Source organism: Panthera onca, chromosome A3 (genome assembly GCF_046562875.1).
Source record: "Panthera onca isolate mPanOnc1 chromosome A3, mPanOnc1 haplotype 2, whole genome shotgun sequence".
NCBI classification, from domain to species: Eukaryota; Metazoa; Chordata; class Mammalia; order Carnivora; family Felidae; genus Panthera; species Panthera onca.
Genome location: NC_138341.1, coordinates 95,136,210 through 95,157,085, shown reverse-complemented (window position 1 = coordinate 95,157,085; position 20,876 = coordinate 95,136,210). Strand labels below are relative to the sequence as shown.

Here is a 20,876-nt window from a genome sequence, read left to right as displayed (position 1 = left end):
ATGTTTCACAGCAGGTGGAAGCAAAATAATTTAAGCAAAATGTTGGCTCTTTCAGACAAGGAAAATGCAGCCCATAGAGGAATGTTGTATTAGAGCATCTGAATAGAGAGATGATCCTAGCCACAAAATTAGAGCATCCTAGTGAAGGCAGGAAGGACCCTGCCCGCTTGCCTCAATGCCTTCTTTCCATTCCATATTTGAGCAACAGGAAGTATAGGAGAACTTTCTAGATGCTGTTACCATCAGAGAAGCAATCTGAAAGGTGTTCTAGTTCCTTTTTTCTTCCTAAGCAAATAAAACCAGCCATTACACCTTCTTTCAGTTTAGAATGGAAATAGATTTTTCCTTAATTTATGCAATGAAATTGAATAAAATAAACTTACCATTTATTTTGCCTTGTAAAACTTCTCTTAATATCATTTCATAAACAGGAAAAAAAGAGAGATTCAATGAATCTATCATTTTGTCATAAAATTGTTACATGCTGCCTGAAAAGTGAGTCTATGGCAGTTCCTTTCTTTGTAAAAAAAAAAAAAAAAAAGGTAAAAATGCCAATTCAGTGTCAAAAATAGCATATACTGGATTTCACTCATTTGTTAGTTTGATCTTAAAACATGTCACATGTAATTATTTCTGTAGTATTTTTAAGAAATGTAAATAGCTTAGACTGTTACTGTCTAAATGCTTTTCCCGGGGGAACTCTTTCAAGATGATATTGTGCTTTCATTCTTACCGACTGAAAGAACAACTTGCATTCCCTTTTGCTAGGTCTCGACCCATTAAATCTAAAAATCAGAATTTGAATCTTCATAAAATTATCCATTGAAAAGCAGAATGTTTTAGTCTTTAGTTCTCAAAAAAGGAAACAGTTTCCTTGAAATCAACCCAGTTCAACACTTAAATATTAAAATGTTTGTCCTAACTCATCCATGATTTTTTTTTACCAGCGTCCTGCTCATCACTTAGGAAGAACTTGTAAATATCACAAGCTTTATTATTACTTTTTTTCCTTAGTAAGTGTTGCGACTAGGGGAAAGGAAAAAAGAAAAAAAAGATAAAAGGTTTTATTCCAGATGGTTTCATTTATCATAACTTCAACTTTCATATTACAGGACCATAGATGAATGTCCTACTTCTGTGTTAAAAGTACTTGACTACTTTGTGGGATGTTTTGTGCCAATTCTTTACTAAATTATCTTGGTCGCCGTTGCTAGGAAACACCGCTGACTTCCTGCAGCTGAAAAAAGGGGAAGGTTATAGGGAACAATTCGGTATTATTAGCATTCGACTAACAAGGTTTGGGTTGTTTTTTTAAACTGTGCATCTTAGCATTTGCCTCCTTTTCTAGGGAATGTCATTGTCTATGGGAATACAATTGACACTTACACCACAGTGGAGACGCTTTTAAACCTTGGTGTGAGGGGCGGCTACATCCACCTGGTGCAGCCCCCACCCACCTCCACCATCACCTGCATCAACAACTACTCGGTGGAAAGAGCGGTGGAGGACGCGCTCAGAGCTGCGGGGGTTGCCATTTACCGCGACGCCCTCCTGGCTCAGTGGAACGATGGCCAGTTCCCAGACCCCATCCACAGCGCCTGCTTCACCACGCCCACCAAGCCTTTCAGACTTCCGTGCTCCGTAAGTAGGTCCCTGTGAACTTCACTCACCACCTCCAGAGAGCCTTCACCTGCCACGGACTTGGGGTCTGAGAGATGACGGGTCGGGAATTCATAGCCACAGGTTTTGGGGTTTTTTTTAATGGCCAGATGCTCTATTGCTGAGGGTCAAGCCACCCCAAACTCGGTGGCATATATTATTTTTCTCTCTCTGGGTCCTGGGATTTGAGCCTGCCCATCTGGGCAGCTCTCACTTGAAGTCTCTCACGTGGCTGACGTCAGACTGGGGGTGGAGCTGGAGTCACATTCAACCCTTCCTCTGACTTTAGATGCTAGATCATCTTCAGCTGCAATTTTGTCCAGAACACTTCATCTTGGAAGAGTGGCTTGGTTCTAAAACCGAATGCGAGAGAAAGGGAAAGAGAGAGAAAGAGAAAGAATGAGATACTGTATCATCTGTCCATATCCAAAGGGAGGGGAATTAAGCCCTGCCTCTTCATGGAAGGAGTGTCAAAGGTTCAGAGAGTGCTAACATGGACCAGGAGCTCACCATGTCCCAGGCACCATGCTGCATGCTTGCAGTATCGTCTGTCACCTGGTCACAACAGGTCTGTAAGGGGAAGCATCCCCATTTTACAGATGAGAACACTCTGCCTCCAAGTCAGTGGTATGCTGGGCTCCCAACCAAGGTCAGAGGGCCCCAAAGTCTATGCTGCTGTTAACTTTTTAAGACTCCAGAAACAGCAATAGTGGGTTTCTCTCCCGTGAACTAGAGACTTAAAAGACCTCTCTCTCCTATTTATCTATCTATCATCTATCTATCTATCTATTATCTATCTAATTATCTATCTTTTGAGAGAAGGAGAACTTTTCTCTTAGGCTGTGTAATAGCTTGATTTACAACCCGTGTCCTTGGATTTGCCGGTTCAGGAGATTAGCAGAAGCTAGCAAGCAGGGAGATAGGGAAGGGCCCAGTCAATCTAATAGAGAAGCAAGGGACCCTTCCTTACAAAGTGGAGGCTTAGTACAGTGTGAATATGGAATATGTGATCAGTTGTGGTAAAGAATGCCACATTCTTGGGGGAAGTCTGTGAGGGGTCATAGCAATTCCTTACCTGAGAGTAGGGGGTAGTCAGCCTAAGTCAGGGCTTCTGACCCAAGTACCCTTACAGGTAAATGATGGTGACCTTTATCCACCACCACCCGCCCCCCCCCCCCCCACACACACACCCACAGTCTGGACAGGATCTCAAAGCACAGAAGAGATTTCTCTGGAATCCCTCATTTTATCCTGATAATCTACGGAAATTTTGCATTCTGCTCCTTAATACATTCATTTATTCATTCATCCCACAAATTTTCGTTGAACACCTGCTAAGTCTTAGGCTCTGTCCTAAGTGTGAGGGACACAGCAGCAAAAAAGACAGGAAAAGTTAATTTTATTTTAATGTATGTCACATGTATGTTGCAATACCTATTTAGGTTAAGAAGAATCAAAATGTTTTCACCCAAAATTTCTCCCCAAAATGATAATCTTGGAAGATATGCCACATTTATCTTGGGGAGCCACTGGAGGTAAACACATACCCTGCTTAGGAAGCAGGGATATAAGAAAACCTCCCCTGGGGCGCCTGGGTGGCTCAGTCGGTTGGGCATCTGACTTCGGCTCAGGTCATGATCTCACAGTTTGCGAGTTCAAGCCCTGCGTCGGGCTCTGTGCTGACAGCTCAGAGCCTGGAGCCTGTTTCAGATTCTGTGTCTCCCTCTCTCTGACCCTCCCCCGTTCGTGCTCTGTCTCTCTCTGTCTCAAAAATAAATAAACGTTAAAAAAAATTTTAAAAAAAAGCAAACCTCCCCAAATAAGCAACAGAATACAGGTTCTCTAGCAGCCCCCTCTGGCTTTCATTTCCCTATTGAGATCAAAATTGAAATTGTGGCAGAGACATTTTGCAAATACTCTCACCTGCCTTGTTCCAATACACCTTCCTGCTAAAACTTCATCCTAAAGCAATCTGAGTTAGATAAAGCCTCCCACTTCCTCCACTGTGCTCTGCACCACAAGGAATGGCCTGTGCAGATAATATTTCCCAGCGCTGGTTGCTCACTGACCTTCATCTGTGCTTGGCCAACAATAGGTACTGGCAAAAGATTAGAAATAGCAAAAAGGAAGAAGTCAGAGCATTTCTCTCCTCTACTGTCAGCTTTGAGTAGCATCGCTATCAGGCATTAGGAAATTTTGGTGGGGATGAATACATTCATTATTTTGACTGTGGTCACAGTATTGTGGGTTGAACTACATCCCCCCAGAAAGATATGATCTTAATCCCCAGTACCTTTGAATGTGACCTTATTTGGAAATAGGATCTTTATAGATGGTATCAACTGAAGAGAAGGTCACGGTGGATCTGAGAGGGCGCTAAATGTAATGACTGGTGCCCGTCTATGGAGAGAAGGATTTGACTCAGAGGAGACACTTGGGGAAAGAGGCCATATGATGGTAGAGGCCAAGATTGAAGTGATGGCAGCTACCAGTCATGGAACAGAAAGGATCACTGGTAACTTCCAGGAGCTAGGAAGAGACAAGGAAGGAGTCTTCCCTAGAGCTTCAGAAGGAAGCATGGTCATGACAACAACATGACTTCAGACATGTCATCCCCAGAACTGTAAGAGAATAAATTTCTGTTGTTTTAAGCTACCCAGTTTGCAGTACTTTGTTACAGCAGGATGGGAAAACTAAACAAAAACAGATGGTATCATACTCAGAGCACCTGCTAAAACTAAAATTTTTATAACGGGAATCATACATTATGTACTAGTTTGTATTTGGCTTCTTTCACTCAGCGTAATGGTATTGAGATTCATCCATATTATTCCATGTATCAGTAGTTCATTCCTTTTTATCACTGAGTGGTATTCCATTATATTTCTCTATCACATTTGGTTTATTTGTTCAATTGCTGTGCACATTCTTGTGCACATCTTTGGGTAGACATATTTTCACTTCTCTTAGCTATCCACCCGAAGAATGGCTAGGTCATATGGTCAGTGAATGTTTACCTTTTTAAGAAGCTACCATACTGCCTTCTAAAGTAGACGTATCATTTCGTATTTCTACCAGCAACGTATGAGAGTTTCAGTTATTCCGTAGTCTCTGCTAGCACTTGGTATCGTCAGTCCTTCTAATTTTAGCCATTCTGTTGGGTATGACATGATGTATCATTGTGTTTTTAATTTGGGATTTCCTGATGGTTAATGATGTTGGGCATCTTCTCATGTGATTATTGGCCATTGGTATATCTTCCTTTGTGCAGGATCTGAGCTATTATAAATGGCTTTTTAAAATTTTGTTTTCCAGCTGGTTGCTGCTTGTACTGTACATCAGTAATCTTTTACATTCTAGTTAGAGTTCATATTGTACCATCACATAAAATATAAAAACCCTGCAACTGTACAGGTACCTTCTTGCCACTTTCTGGACACCCTTTTCTGTTACACTTGTCATGGGTATTATATCTACACACGTTGAAAAACCCAACAAAATTGTAATTTTTGTTTTAAACAGAAAGAACTTAAGAAGAAAAATAGACTTTTATATTTACCCCAATATTTTCCAATTTTGTTGCTGCCTTCATTTCTGAAGATCCGATTTCCATCCAATTCAATTCCCTCTCATCCTGAACAACTTCCTATTGCACACACAGTTGCAGGTCTGCTGGCAATGGATTCTCTAGTTTTCCTCTATTTAAAAACACCAATCTCACAGTATAGTTACTAAAAGCTAACATGAAAGAGACTGGAAAAATAGTCAACCCTGAATTGTGTGGATATAGGATCCACTGGATATAGGATCATGGCCTAGAACATTGTTTTTTTTTTTTTTCCTTTCAGCTCTTCAAAGATGTTTTTTTCCATTGTCTTATGACATCCATGAGTTTTGGTTTTAAAAATCTGTCATCATTCAAACCATTGTTTCCTTGTACGTAATGTGTCATTTTCCCCTGGATGCTTTCAAGATTTTTTCTTTATCTTCAGTTCCCAGAAGTTTGATGCTGTGGGGGTTCTGTGTTTATTTTGTATCAAAACATGTTTTTTCTTGAATTTATCTTGTTTGGGGTTCATTCACTGAGTTTCTTGAATCTATACACTTATAACTTTCACTAAATTTTGGCAAGATCTTGGCCATTAGTTCTTGCCTCCTTCTTTTCTCCTCTCCTCCTGGGTCTCCAGTCACACATCTGTTAGACTTTCTCTTGCTGCATGGGCCTTTAAGGCCCTATTCATTTGTTTCAATCTCTTTGTTTCTTCTCTCTCTATTCTTCACACTGAGTAATTGCTACTGATGTGACTTCAAGTTCACTGACTCTTTTCTCTACCATCTTTATTCTTCTGTTAGTGTATAAAATGACTATAGTCCATCCTCTTCCAAAAGCCACCAAAATAAGAAAATTACTCTCATGCTGGTCATTGTTCCAAGTTTTTACTGTCCTGCACCATCTATCTACTTTTAAATGCTCATCAGAATACTTGGGTGATAGTTTTTGTACTTTGACCAGAGTTTATAGTTGTATCAGTGAAAGGATTAACCTGAGGGGATCACACCGTTACACTAGAAGCAGAACTCTGGAGTTGGATTTTGGACTCACATCAACACCTGGCTTCCTTCCGCCGGGTGGTAGTGCCTCCTGGGTGCCTACCAGATGGTCCAGTCTCCAGCCGGGTTTCTCCCTTTTCTACACAGCATTCATTATAATCTGAAATCCTCTGCCTGTCAGTGTGATGACTTTGTTGATGTCCATTTCTCAAATTAGATTATAAACTCCATGTTTATCTTCTTCACCAAGATATTGTATGAATGCATAATGAATGAGTTTTATCAGATCACTGACTCCCGATCTGCTAACCAAGGAGTTTTGCTCTCCATAATCAGAATTATTAATATAAGTAGTCTTAAATATTTATTCAACAACTTCAATGTGGCCAGATATTTCTACTTCATATTTTCATCCAGTATGTAATGCTAAGTTGGTATTACAAAAATGCATGAGTTGTACTTGAAAGATTTGTAACTTAGAACACATGTTCCCATGAAATGTGTTAGATTTGCTTATTCAGTTTTCAGTCTGGTTCACAAACTCCTGTGAAATCCCAAGTGCAACAAAATTGTGAATTCCTACACCAAAAAAATATAAAATAATAATAATACTGCAGTACTAGTAATCTTTAAAACCTGGGAAAATAAGAAATAACATATTTAATATGCTACTCAATTAAAAGTAGGTTTAATTAAGAAAAATCTGGGTAGGTAGAAGAACTTTTTGGGGAATGCTGAAGGGGGCTTCTGAATATTTTCAAGGGCTCAAGAGGTTGATGGTACTTTTTCATGTATGATTTCAATTCAGATCAAACAGCTTTCCATATTTTTATATGAGTGGGAGATCTATTTTTATAATGATGGGAACAGAATGGAGGAGAGAGAGAAGAGTAGAGAGACAGAAAGATCCAGAGTCAGAGACTCAGAGAAATGTATTTTCCTGTGGTCACTAAGAATTATAAGACAGAATGAATTCTAAAGAGACTTGAAGCTGCCTGGGATAGGAGTAACTGGGATAGGTTAGATAGCTGAGTGAAGAAACAATGAAAAGGGCAAAGGCCTGGTGGCTCCCTAAGGGAGAACAAAGGACATCACAGAGGTGATGGATCTAAGTCTTACACCGTCCAATAGAACTAATGGAAATGATCTGTATCTGTGTTGTCCAATATGGCAGCTACTAGCCACCTATAGCTTTTGGACATTTGAAATAGGTACTACAGTTGAGGATCTGAATTTTTATTTTCTTTTAATTTTAATTAATTTAGATTTAAATGTGTATAGTCACATGTGATTAGTGGCTACTGAGGATCATTCATCATTCATGCACCATTCATGGGTGTAGGGAAGAGATATGGAAAGGAAGTATTCCTGGCCCCAGAGAGCTAATTTCTGTACCTAATGGGGCAAGTGAGGTACATAAAGCAGGCATGTGAAGGAAGCAGGGAGTATGATGTCCATCACAATGATGAGGACCCACGTCATATGTTCATTTTGTAGCATGCTTTTAATAAGGTGGCAAATTATATTTAGGTTAAGATAAAAATGACTAAACTTACTATTTCAATGACAACTGAAGACTTAAAAACAACTAACTTGGACTGCCGTAATGACTTTCAACATCACTGTTGAAGAAGATATCCAGATAATCACAAGAAAGCATTGAAATTTGGGCAGAGAATGGAGGAAGCATACAGGTCACATCTAAGGAGCATGCAGAGGTGTTTTGGGCCCTTCTATACACAGTGCCTGTCATAGGATAGGTATCCTGAAAATACTTACTGTCTTCCATGCCAGGGCAGGAAGGAATAAGGCAGGAGCCCAAACCTGGTAGATACTGATACTGATGGGGCTCTCATTCTCTGGGGCATCCTTCAGGGATGGGCTTTCTGGTGTAACAGGGCAGGAACAAGGCAATCTGAAGACTCAAGACTGGATTGGGGTGACCCCAAGAAGGAACCTGGAGAGACCTAAGTGTCAGACACAAGAAGAGGCAAATAGGAGGAGGCTGAGATAGAGCTATCTAAAATGTAGGTGAATGAGGGGTAAGTGGTGTCTCTATGGATATAAACCATTTTACATGGAAAAAAATTACTTTTCTAATAGATACTCCATCACTTGGCATCCTTCTCTCCATTGGATGTCTAGATTGAGTGATTACAAAAAGGAGTAACATTAGGTATCTTAATTTGTCCTTCATACCAAAAACAGATGCTCCTGTCTGTCTCTCTTTCTCTCTCTCTATACTCACACACACACACCACACCATTATGACATTTTGGTAGATTTAGTATTGTTGTTGTTTTGTATGCCCCCAAAGATAAGGTGCTCTGGAGACTATTCACACTATTGAGAATGTAAAATGAAGAGTGATGACTAAGTAATAATGTGAGTGTTTGTTTTGTAGATGTTCTTTAGCTTCTGTGAGAAGAACGTGGATTATGAAACATTTAAAGCACTCAATGATGCATGTCTTGTCTATGACGGCCGACTTGTGATTGATACTAATTTCCACACCAATGATATAGCCATCAGAGCTGCTGGCTCCCTCACCAAATTCTCCAATAAATATTACTCAAATGAGTGGACTCACAGCAGCTTTAATTCCAAAGAAATTGGCTTCCAGCTGGCAGCAGCCATGCTCAATCTTTTTGACCCAACCCTGGAGCCTGTGACTGAGCCACCGGCTGATCTTGACCGACTCATCCCCATGTACAAGGGAGCCAAGATCCAAGGTTTGTAGTAGGCCACCTTCTTCCCTCCAATTAAACCACCCATTGGATCTGGGTCAGTGCTCAGGGCTGCCCTGTATGTTTCTCTTAGGCTTGGTGAGGAGGCTCCTCTGTCCCTCAGTGGGTTTGCACAGAGATGGGGGAGGGCTCAGTCTCATTTTTAAGCATTTATTATGGACCTGGAATTATTATTGTGGTCCTTTTTATTTTGAGCATGTATTATGGACCACATCATAACTGTGGCTCCTATTTTACTGGTAAGGAAATTGAGACCGAGAATAATCATTAACTTGCCCAAAGGTCACTCACAACTGGTTAGTGGTGCAGTACTCTGACATCTTGCAAAACCTTCATTCTCACTATAAGCTCAGAGATAAGGAGACCCTTCCAAGTATCCTTGGATAGAGGCCTTGGCCTCTTATCTGGATGGATAAACGAAACCATTCACAACTGTAAAATAGTTCACTTTTCATCCCCTAAGCCATATTGACCCCTGAGAAGATCATCATATAAGCAATACAGTATTTATGTTTGGGAGATGAGAGATATCTTTGAGAATAGTGTCTTTGAATGTTGTGGACCTTCTACCACAAAAATGTGCATATTTACAGAACTGTGTGTTCATTTCCAGGAGGTTGATGGACCCACCTCTAAAGTCATCCATGGACCCCTAGGGCATCCATGGACCCTAATCCAGTAAATAGAATATGAGATAAAGAGACAAAGCCCTACATTCCAGTCCTTGTTGTTCTCTACCTAATTAAATGGACTCTGATAGATCCTGCTCTGCTTCTCATTTTGGATGAAAACTTAGGAAAGTTGTGGCCATGGGAAAGGAAGAGAAGGGATGAGTGTCAGAGACTAGAGCTAGATCAAGCTCATATTTATGGGACAAGCTAGAAATAGTAAGGATTTCTTAATGATAATTTTCTAAGTGTTGAGCAAGAACTTTGTTGATTTTCCTTAATAACAGCCACTTTAATATTTTGAGTACATGTTGAAAGAGGACAAGGAATGGGAATACCACTGCATTACCATTTAAGGTCTCTCTAGGTCTTGGTCTGGCTTTGGCAGGCATAGGTTAGAGTGCCAAGGGTTATGGGAAATCACAGGATACACAGGATGAGCTTGGCACATCTTCCTGGAGCATTGGTGACTATATTATGGGTATAATGGCACATTCACATTGAGTTTTTAAATAATTTCAATCTCAGGGAATTTCTTACTAATAGTAGTACTTTAGTGGGATAGGTGAGTAGCGTGTACCATGGTAGGCATCTCTGTTTATCCTATGATACAAATATATAAACTATCACCACTGCGTCAACAACTAAACTAAAATGTGCAAAACTTGCTGTTTCCTATAGGAGGCATTCTACCTGGGTCTTACCATTATCTGCATATTGCCAAACCTGCCATTCCAACTCCCTTAGAGGTACAAATGGCCCAGCCTAATTTTGTAAGTATTACTCTTGAATTTCATTTTACTTTCAAATATAAAACTTTATTTACAGGAGGTTGAAATTCTTTATTCAGAGTCTTTAGTATATTGTACTGGTTCATCAGAAAACCACCATGATAGCTGGCCCCCAAGATGGCCCCATGATTCTTGCTCCTTAGTATTCATGCCCTTGTGTGGTCCCCTCCCACACAGAATGTGGCTGACTTGTGTTGCCAGCAGAATATTGTGGACATAACACTGTGTGTGACTTCCAAGGCTAGGTCATGAAACATATTATAGCTCCAACTTGCACCTTCCTGGATCACCTCCTACCATGTTGTATGGTCACCCAGGAAGTCCTTTGGAGAGGCTAATATGATAAGGAATTGAGGATTCCTGTACCAGTCATTAGCAGTTTGCCAGTCATGTGAGGGAGCTAGCTGCCTTGGATGTGGATCCTCCAGCCCCAGCCAAGCCTTCAGGTGATGCAGCCCCAGCAGACATCTTGGCTACAAACTTATGAGATACCTTAATCCAGAGTCCCCTAGCTAAGCTATGCCTAATTTCTGACTCCCAAACACTGAAGTAATAAGTTTATTATTGTTTTAAGGCATTACGTGTTTTTTTAATGGACTGTTTTTTAGAGCAGGTTTAGGTTCACAGCAAAACTGAGAAGAAAATAGCAAGATTTCCCATGTACCCCCTACCCCCATTTATATATAGCCTCTTCCATGACCAGCACTCCCCACCAGAGTGGTATATTTGTTATAGTGGAGGAACTTACACTGGCACCTCTTTGGCACCCAAAGTCCACAATTTACTTTAGAGTTCATTCTTGGTGTTGTACATTCTGTGTGTTTGGGCAAATGTATAATGACATGTATCCACAATTACAGTATCATACAGAGTAGGTTCGTGGCTCTAAAATTCCTTCCTCTATGCTCTGCCTATTCATCTGTCCCTCCCCACAACCCCCAGCAACCACTGATCTTTTCACTGTCTCCATAGTTTCCAGAACGTCATATAGTTGGAATCATACTGTATAATTTCAGATTGGCTCCTTTCACTTAGTAATGTGGATTGGTTTCCTTCGTGTCTTTTCATGGCTTGATAGTGAATTTCTTTTCAGTGCTGAAGAATATTCCATTGTCTGGGTGAACACAAATTATTCATTCACCTACTGAAGGACAGTTTGTTGCTGAATTTTGAGGTAACCTGTGATGCACCAATAGATAATTAACCACCTTTGTGGCAAATACATTGCTTAGGGTCCATCCAGACCCCATTGTTCTTCTGCCCTGCCTGAATTACACTGGAAGGGCCATCCAGGAGAAGCAGAAGCTGTGGGGTGGGACACCCCCTGGATTCAAAGTAACTGGAAAGGACACTGTGTGGTTGGTCAGTTAGCAAGCTCCTCAGATTAGATCCTCTAGCAGATGGTCGCAAACTGGGTTATCATTTGGGGGTTTCCTTTCAGGTGTGTCATGTTTGCTTTTTTGTCAGTGAGGCAGATACTGCAAGTTGCCTATTTTCTTTAAAAAAAATTTTTTTTAAGTTTATTTCTTTTTGAGACAGAGAGAGACAGGGCATGAACGGGGGAGGGGCAGAGAGAGAGGGAGACACAGAACCGGAAGTAGGGTCCAGGCTCTGAGCCATTAGCCCAGAGCCTGACGTGGGGCTCAAACTCACGGACTGCGAGATCGTGACCTGAGCTGAAGTCGGACGCTTAACCGACTGAGCCACCCAGGCACCCCAAGTTGCCTATTTTCTTATCCTGAATATTTTTGAGAGGTAACAGTCTGATCAACTTATTAAAATAAATATATTTCCCAGATTTCCTTGAGAATAGGATTAGCCATGTGGCAGGTTTTGGCCAATGAGTTGTAAGTAGAAGCTGTTGGAAAATTCCTCAAAGGGAGATGGACTCAAAATGGCACAGGCTATTCATTCCTCTCCTTTCTTCTTTCTGGAAATTGGAATCCCAACTCTCCCATGTACTTCCCATGGACTTTGAACAAGTCACCCAACTTCTCTGTATTTCACATATAAAGTAGGGATCACATATAAAGTAACAATGCCTTTAAGGAACGAAACAGGTAACCAGTCAGGGGTGGATGTTGTTGTTGATCATAGTTCCAGATAAATAATGAAACTTGGTTTTTGCAGGGGAAGGATAGATGCCACATATTAAAATCTATTTCCCTTGGGCCTCTCCTAGATTCTTTTAGGTATGTCCCATATATGCAGTCTGATTCTAGATTTTCTTACAAATAAAGATGGGGTCATAGGGAATAGTGTTACAGTGTCTATTGCTGCATAAGAAAACTTAGCAACATGAAACAGACATTTGATTCTGCTCACAGGTTCTGTGGGTCAGGAATTTGGACAGGACACAGCGGGAATGCCTTCTCTCTGCCCCATGGTGTCTGGGGCCTCAGCTGGGAAGACTAGAAGGATTCGTTGTGACTCAGTGGTTGGATCCTCTGAAGGCTTGTTGTACACCCCTGGGCTGGGCTGACTCAGTCACAGGGAGCACTGACCAGAGCATCATACCCAGCCCTGGTCACCTGGGCTTCCTCACAGCACGGCAGCCTCAGAGTAGTCAGACTTCTTACCTGATGGTTCAGGGCTCTGAGTATAAGTGTCTTCACTAGCAAGCTGGAAGCTGCAATGCCTTTTATGACCCATCCTTGAAAGTCACACAGAGTCACTTCCCCAAACCATCTGTTGGAGCAGTCACAGCCCACCGGGATTCAAGGAGAGAGGACATAGAGGTCATCTCTCCATGGGAAGAGTGTCAAGGCTATACTGCACATGATTATGTCATGTGGGGGATATTGTTGTGTCCATCTTTGGAAAATACAATCTGCCACCAGTGATGTGGGGCATTAGATAAATAGGATGAAGCCAGATGTTGTGTTCAAAGGCTGAGCACTTTGGTCATCATAGATAAATAACTGGAGCCAAATATTATGTTCAAGAGCTGGAAAATATTGGACTTGGTTTCAAACAGAACCAGATTCTTCAAGGACACTGTAATTTCCTACATGCAGCGTCATTTGTTTCTGAACCACTGGTTCTCTCTCTGAATAAAGTCAGAGGAGGTTTTTAATAAAAACCCCTTAAAAAGGCGTTTTTTTAGATAACGAGTTTTAATAAGAATGCAACTTAAATAGATTCTTTGGCTGGTGCTATGACAGTATTTGAACAGGACCCCTGACTTTAATTAACTATTTTGCCAGGTGGGCCTCCTTTTTAATTAGTACAGAAGATCTAAACAGATTTTTTCCATTTTATTCTCCAAGAAAAAAAATGTAGGATGGTTCCATGGCAATCTTTTGGGGTTGGAATTAATTTGATTAAGTAAAATTGCTGCCAAAATGGTCAGGCAGTCACCTAAATATAGCCAATTGATGGAGAAAGGAGCCCATTGAACAATATTTCACTTGAGAAACTGAATTGCCATTCCTACAATAAATGTCATGCAGATGAATTTTATCAGACTTTTATAGCACTCACTAATTAGAATATTTAAGTAAGAAGATACTTTAGTAATTCATGAGCTCTTTGAGAGGTAACCTGACAAAAAGAAGACAGGGGACCCCTACATAATAAACTAATTTACGGATTCCAGTCCACATGCTTTGTTGGCTTATACACCATGGAATAAAGAAATTTGTCACAACAAATTCTGCCTTGGATACCATCAAATTTAAAATTGTGTGTTCATCATGAGAGCTGGGGACTTGATTTCTTGCACACTAAGTCTCATTACTCCTGTGTCTTCCATTTGGCATGAATTCCACAGCCATTTTCCAACCTTTGTCAAAATCATAAAGGAACTCAAAAGGATAATTGTATTCAGGAAAAAGGGAAGGGAGGAGGGGGACTACACCAGAACTAGTTTCCCCATCAAAGTCTTAAATTCAAGATCCACATTTTAAAAACAAAACCAAAAAAAAAGATCCACATTTCCTAACAATTTACTTACATACTAAAAATAAAGGAAACAACTAGACACATCCCACAGTGTTGGAAAGTGTATGAAATCATCATTACCTCAAGATCCCTTATGGGGTGGCAGGGATGGAAACTGCCTTAAGTCATCATTTAGTGGAGTGATTTTCTGTGATGGTAGACAGAGTCCTGGACTTCACCGGATTTCCCTGGTCTGTCAGTAACCATGACTAGGAATGACCTAAAATTTTTAGAGAAGTCTGCTTGGCCCTACAAGAGTAATTTATGTCTAAGAAACCCATCTGTGGGTGACTTATCTTTAATGTCAGTGCAAAATATTTCAATGCATTCCACATTCCCAGAACGTTCCCCTGGTTATGCTAACACAGTGCCAAATCTCATTAAAATGGGCAAAAGTACTTCCATAGCTGAGATTAGCTATCTTAGCACAGTGTGGTCATTTTTTTTTTCTCTACAGTGTGGCTGTTTTCTGTACTCTTTAAGCCCTCATAGCTATAATGTGCGGAAGCATACAGAAGCAACCCCAAGATTTTAATTCAATATTTAAATTTAAAAAATAAATAAAACTACCCCCCCAAACAGATACCATGACAACAAATCATTGAAAGCCATGCTGACTATATCGGTCTCCTGGAACAGGCTGACCCCAGAGGGTACCCACTGCTCTGACTCTCAGCCAGCAGCCTGGCAGGGCTCCACAAAACCTTGTCAAGACACCACCAGCTAAGTTTCTGTGGCCCTCTTGTTGAAGTGCTCAGCCTTGGCCAAATCAGCACTCTTAAACACAGAGTCCTTGTGGGCGGAAGTGAAACCCCTTTGCAAAGTCAAAAATTTTGTCCGTCACATGGACAGAACACAAGGTGTGTCCCTCGATGCCTGGTTTCCCTTCCTTAATCCCTCAGCTCAAAGAAATTTTAAAGAGAATGTAGAGGGGCTGAGACCTTGTGGGATTATGGACTCTGCCCTCTAGTGAGCCCCAGGGAAACCTGATGCTAAATCTATGCCGGAGCTGTTGCCAGTGCCCCCACCCCCACTCTCCTGGACCCCCAGCCACCCTACTGCCAAGGTGAGAGAGTGACCCTTCCTCAGAGACTCACTCAGCTTTCCAAAAAGACATCCCTACTGACAAGGGGCTTCCCACCCCTGCAGGTAGAAGAGGGGTGGCTAAGCCTAAAGCTTCTGGGGCCAAACTCAAATGGCCCTTAATCTTCAAAACACACATGGCAGGCACGTTCTTCACTGTCATAGCTGCATTGTGTATTTAATTCAGAAATAGCTTTTACTGTGATGGGCTGCCAGGTAAAATTGACCCTGTAATGTCACATGCTGCACCCTGGGAGGGTTCATTGCTCGGTCTGAGAAGTCAAGACTTGAGGAAACACACCTGACAGAAGAAAGACTATGGAGCTACCTATGGCTAGAGAAATACTTGTGGCAGGAGCAAAGGGGGTGGGGATGATCACATAAGGAGAGGGCAGTCTGCAGCCAGTGGCTCAGGCATGGCCTTTTCCAGACTCTTCTTGGGTCCAGACAAGCCCCACTCTTCCACACCAGACTCTTCCCTCCCTCCATCCATCCCCCTTTCCCTCCTTTCTTCTCCCTTGCTCCTTCTGCTTTGTTTCATTTCTCTCTCCATTTGTTCATCAGATGTCTGGTTCCTTACCACAACACAGCCACTGTAGTTAAAAATAACTTTTTATCATGTTAGAAGTGATAGTCATTTTTAAAAAATAGAAACTACAGATAGTTAAATGAGCATAAAGGTAAAAAATGACCCAGTCTCTCAACCATGGAAATTGACCATTTGAACACTTCGTTAAAGTGCTGATAGAAAACAAATAGAATGATACTGTGTATGTTTATAAAAATAGAATGATAAAATTGTGGTTTATATACACAATGGAATACTACGTGGCAATGAGAAAGAATGAAATATGGCCTTTTGTAGCAACATGGATGGAACTGGAGAGTGTTAAGCTAAGTGAAATAAGTCATACAGAGAAGGACAGATTCCATATGTTTTCACTCCTATGTGGATCCTGAGAAACTTAACAGAAGACCATGGGGGAGGGGAAGAAAAAAAAATGGTTAGAGAGGGAGGGAACCAAAACATAAGAGACTCCTAAAAACTGAGAACAAACTGAGGGTTTATGGGGGATAGGAGGGAGGGGTGGGTGGGTGATGGGTATTGAGGGCACCTGTTGGGATGAGCGCTGGGTGTTTTATGGAAACCAATTTGACAATAAATTTCATAATAAAAAAAATTAAAAAAATAAGAAAATAAAAATAGAATAATACTGTGTAAGTTATAAAATATAACTTTTTATGCTACTGTAGCATCAAATGTACTGTGAACATATTTTTCTGATGTGAATTATAGTTTACTAATAATTTTTGTGGGATGTGTTGCATCCCATTTTGTGGATGTACCATTGTTTTGTTAGCTGATGCCTTCCATGTTGCTCTGGAGGTAGATTGCCTGTCTGTATGCATCCATCTCCTTGAGTGATGGACCATTTGCACCTCCCTTAAGGTGCCAACCCCAAACGCTTTCCAAAACTGTATCTGCTCTCTCCCAGACCCCCAAATACCCAGTTTCACACACATAACTGGTATTGGCCCAGAGTTCACCTGACATTCCTCACCTTGTGCCTTTTCTGCTGGCTGATTCCTCCCCAGGGCTTCACCATGTGATGCCCAAACACCCACAGGTTGTTTCGATTTATTTAAAAATTCAGTTAAGTCATGTGTCCTTGTTTAGATAGAATCCCCAGGAGATGTCCAGGACTAAGCAAATGTTTGGGATCAGTGTAGTCCAAATTGCCTTAGATTTCTAAAATGCCACATTGCAGTTCAGAGCAAAAGCTTAAATCTATATGCCCTCAGGAAAGCTTTATTGAATATAACTGTGTACTAAGTTCAGAGTTTAAGGGCAAAGTGCAGGTTCAGCCACCACCAAAAGAACCCATATTTTTCCACTGAGGTTCTCTGTTTGGTTGCCTGAACTGGTAGGGAGCATGTCTCTGGTTGGTAGGTCAGTAGCCATTAAGGGCTGACATACAAAAAGTGGTTGTGACATGGGATTTATCTAGTGGCATCTCTCCTTTTCATCTGGGTTCATGCGGCAGTTTTAGCCAGATTCTAGGGGGCATAACACCATGAATCCATACCTTTGACAACTTACAAACTAACAAGTAGCCTGCAGAACAATTGCAGGTATACTTCCCATAAACTTGAACCTTCTTCTTGGGAACAGACATGACCAAACAGCTGAACCTCCCCAAAGCCAGCTTGCAAGGATTCACTTTTCACTTGTTTCTTTTGCTTACATCAACTATTAAAAAACTGAAATTCTTTCTGATCACTTTTGACTAGGAGGTTTTTCTCAAAATGCTGCTGTGAAAAAATTTACAAAATGAACAGTGTTAACACACCTCATAGAAGAGAATAAACCCAATTCCTTATACTAGCTGTGCGAGGTATTGAATAGTAGAGACTTGGTTGTAACCTAGCAACTGATTTTGAAACGGGGAACAATGCAATCGGAGTTTAAAATATCTGAGGAACATTTAGTCATTAAGTCCAAGTATGCAGTTTCTGATACAAGGTTAGCTTCTCTTGAGTTTAGTCAATATCTGTTACTATTATTTGCAATATGTAATAAGATGTAACCTGTCTGTTATATTTGAAAAATAAATTGCTATAATAAAGTTCCCCAAATCCAGAAATGTTTCTAATGTTGTTTTTCTGATTCCCCCCTTTGTCTCCCGGCCCCTACCCCTGCCAGGGTTCAGAAATAGTAACAGGTAATGCAAAAAATGGGACTTACTTCCGGATACATATTGACAAGTATAAAATGGTGGAAACCATTACGTGCCTTTCTAAAGAGCCTTTCCCTGTCTCCAACTACATCCGCTTGTTTGGCCAGCATGAGCAACTTCTCAACAACCTGTGCGCTCGGTACGAGGACAAACTGATCCCAGATCTCTACAGGTAAGTTGGACATTACACTTTGCTAAGGAGAAATGCAAACATTTATAATGTCTTGTGAATGAGGGATGTGTTTCTGGATGCACCAGAAAGCAAAACAGGAGCCCATGGGAGAAGCTAGAGTGGCAGAAATTTTATTCTAATATACCAAAGAATATCTGACCACTAGCATTGGACGGAGAGTAGAGGGTCCTATGGAGAAGTGCATGGACTCTTGATGCATCCACATATGGTCCCCATGGCCATGCACAGGCCTGGATCTCAGATGCATCCAAGCACAGCCTTCACACCACAGACAGGCCCAGATGAGATGATATTTGAGTGCCTTTCAACATTGGCCTGCCAAGAGTAATCAGAAATCAAAGGAGGTAGATTTGGGAGCAGGATATGGAAGCACTTGGTCCTGGTGGGAATTCCACAGCCATGGACAGGCCCTTCATGACCCCAACCGTCTTCCTAGCACATGCTCAGGCAAAGGTGGAGGCTGTTTGCCTAAGATATTGTCATGGGAACTCTGCACTGTGGGATGGTTAGATTGGGTGATCTGTGCCTCTGTCTTTTCAAATACGAAGATACTTTTTCATTCTATACCTCTGGGAATGCTAGAATTTTAGAGTAGAAAGCTACTGCTGGATATAGTCTATTGGTTAGAAAGGTTAGGAAAACTTACTTCTTTACACAAAACAAGACGATGATAGACTCAGTGCCAGGTACAGATGTAGGACATAAGTCATAGAATTCCAGGGTCCTCAATACCCATGGGCATGACTGCTAGAATCAGAAGCAATCTCTCTTTCCTCCTAAAGATATTTTTAAATTGTAGAATACATCATACAAACAAAAAAGTATATAAAACATGTATGTACACTTTAAGGGATAATAGTACTAGAATTCTATGTTAATAATTCCTTCATTAATAATTCCTTACTTCAGGATGTTAGAAGCCCTCTCTCATCACATCCATTCTGTGTCCTTGGAGTAACAACTATCCTGACATTTGGTTAACCATTCCCTTTCTTTCCTGTAAAGCAGGGATCAGCAAACTTTCTCTATAAAGGGCCAAGTAGTAAATATTTTCAGCTCTGTGAGCCATACAACCTCATCACAAGTACTCAACTCTGCTGCTATAGTGTGAAAGCAGCCACAGACAAAACGTAAACAAATGGATGTGGCTGTGTCCCAATAAAACTCCATACCAAAGCAAGGGCCAGGCCAACCCTTGTTTTAAAGGTGTACCACATATATATGACTTCCAAATAATAAATTAATTTGTTTTGCTTACTTTTAAATCGATTCTGTGACCAACTAGAGAAAGTCAACACTCCATGGAGCACCATTTCTGAGGCCCATTCATGTGATGTACGGAGCTGGAGTCCATTTGTTTTCCCTGTTGTATAATACTCCCTTATACAACTGTCCTAGTTCATTCATCTGTTGATTGATTGATATTTAAATTGTTCCCAGCTTGGTGCCATTACTAACAATGCCGTGGGCATTTTGGGCACACCTCATGTGCGAGAACTTCTCTTGGGTGTACTAGATAGTGCTGAAATTTTCCCCAAATTTGTTGTATCTACTTAAACTCCCTCCAGTCTTGTCAGTCTGTGGCACTGTTAGACTTTAAAATGTGGCCTTCATGGGGCACCTGAGTGGCTCAGTCGGGTTTAGTATCCAACTCTTGGTTTCAGTTCAGGTCATGATCTCAGGGTCGTTGAGTTTGAGCCCCATGTCAGGCTCCACACTGACAGAGCCAGGCCTGCTTGGAATTCTCTCTTTCCCTCTCTCTCGGCCCCTCCCCCATTCATGCCACATGTGTTCTCTTGCTCAAAATAAAAAGATAAACTTTAAAAAATAAAAACAAAAAATAAAATAAAATGTGGCCTTTGTGGGGTACCTGGATGGCTCAGTCAGGTAAGCATCCGACTCTTGATCTCGACTCAAGTAATGATCCCAAGATTGGTGGGATCGAGCCCTAAACTGGGCTTTGTGCTGACTGCATGGAGGCTACTTGGGATTCTCTCTCTCTCCCACTCTGTCTGTCCCTCCCCCATTTGCACACACCCATGCACTCTCTCTCTCAAAATAAATAAACTTATAAAATAAAAATAAAATGTGGCCTTTGTGATGGTGTGAAAAGGTATCCTCCTGTGGTTTTAATTTCCTTGCCCTGTTTAGTAACACAACTCAGTATCTTTTCATTTGTTCTCGGAGCATTCATGATAGTTTCTGGGAAATGCCTGTTTGTGATATTTGTTCATTTTTCTTTTGGTTTTTCTTTTTACTCACCCGTATGAGTTGTTTATATTCTCTGGATAGAAACTCAGTTATGTATTTTTAACATTTTGAAGCTTGTCTTTTCACTTTATGTTGTCAATTAACAGAATTAAAATTAACTTCTTGATTTTAATGTAATCTGTTTGTCTTCTTCAGGGTGCCTTGGATATTTTTGTCCCTTTGCTCTTCCAGTAGTTTTATAGTAAACTTGTGAAGCCCCATGAAAAGCCCCATGGATTTGATAGGAAATGTAT

General features: G+C 41.0%; 1 protein-coding gene across 3 annotated transcripts in view; it reads left to right on the top strand.

The window, feature by feature from the left end:
- The window catches only part of CFAP61 (cilia and flagella associated protein 61), a 282,753-nt gene that overhangs the window by 210,137 nt on the left and 51,740 nt on the right, over positions 1-20,876 (top strand). For all 3 annotated transcript variants that reach the window (XM_060611053.3, XM_060611051.3, XM_060611061.3), the window contains 4 exons: positions 1,349-1,641; positions 8,615-8,942; positions 10,307-10,398; positions 18,146-18,351. In XM_060611053.3, coding sequence (XP_060467036.3) covers positions 1,349-1,641; positions 8,615-8,942; positions 10,307-10,398; positions 18,146-18,351 — 919 coding nt within the window. The remainder of the gene's footprint in view (positions 1-1,348; positions 1,642-8,614; positions 8,943-10,306; positions 10,399-18,145; positions 18,352-20,876) is intronic.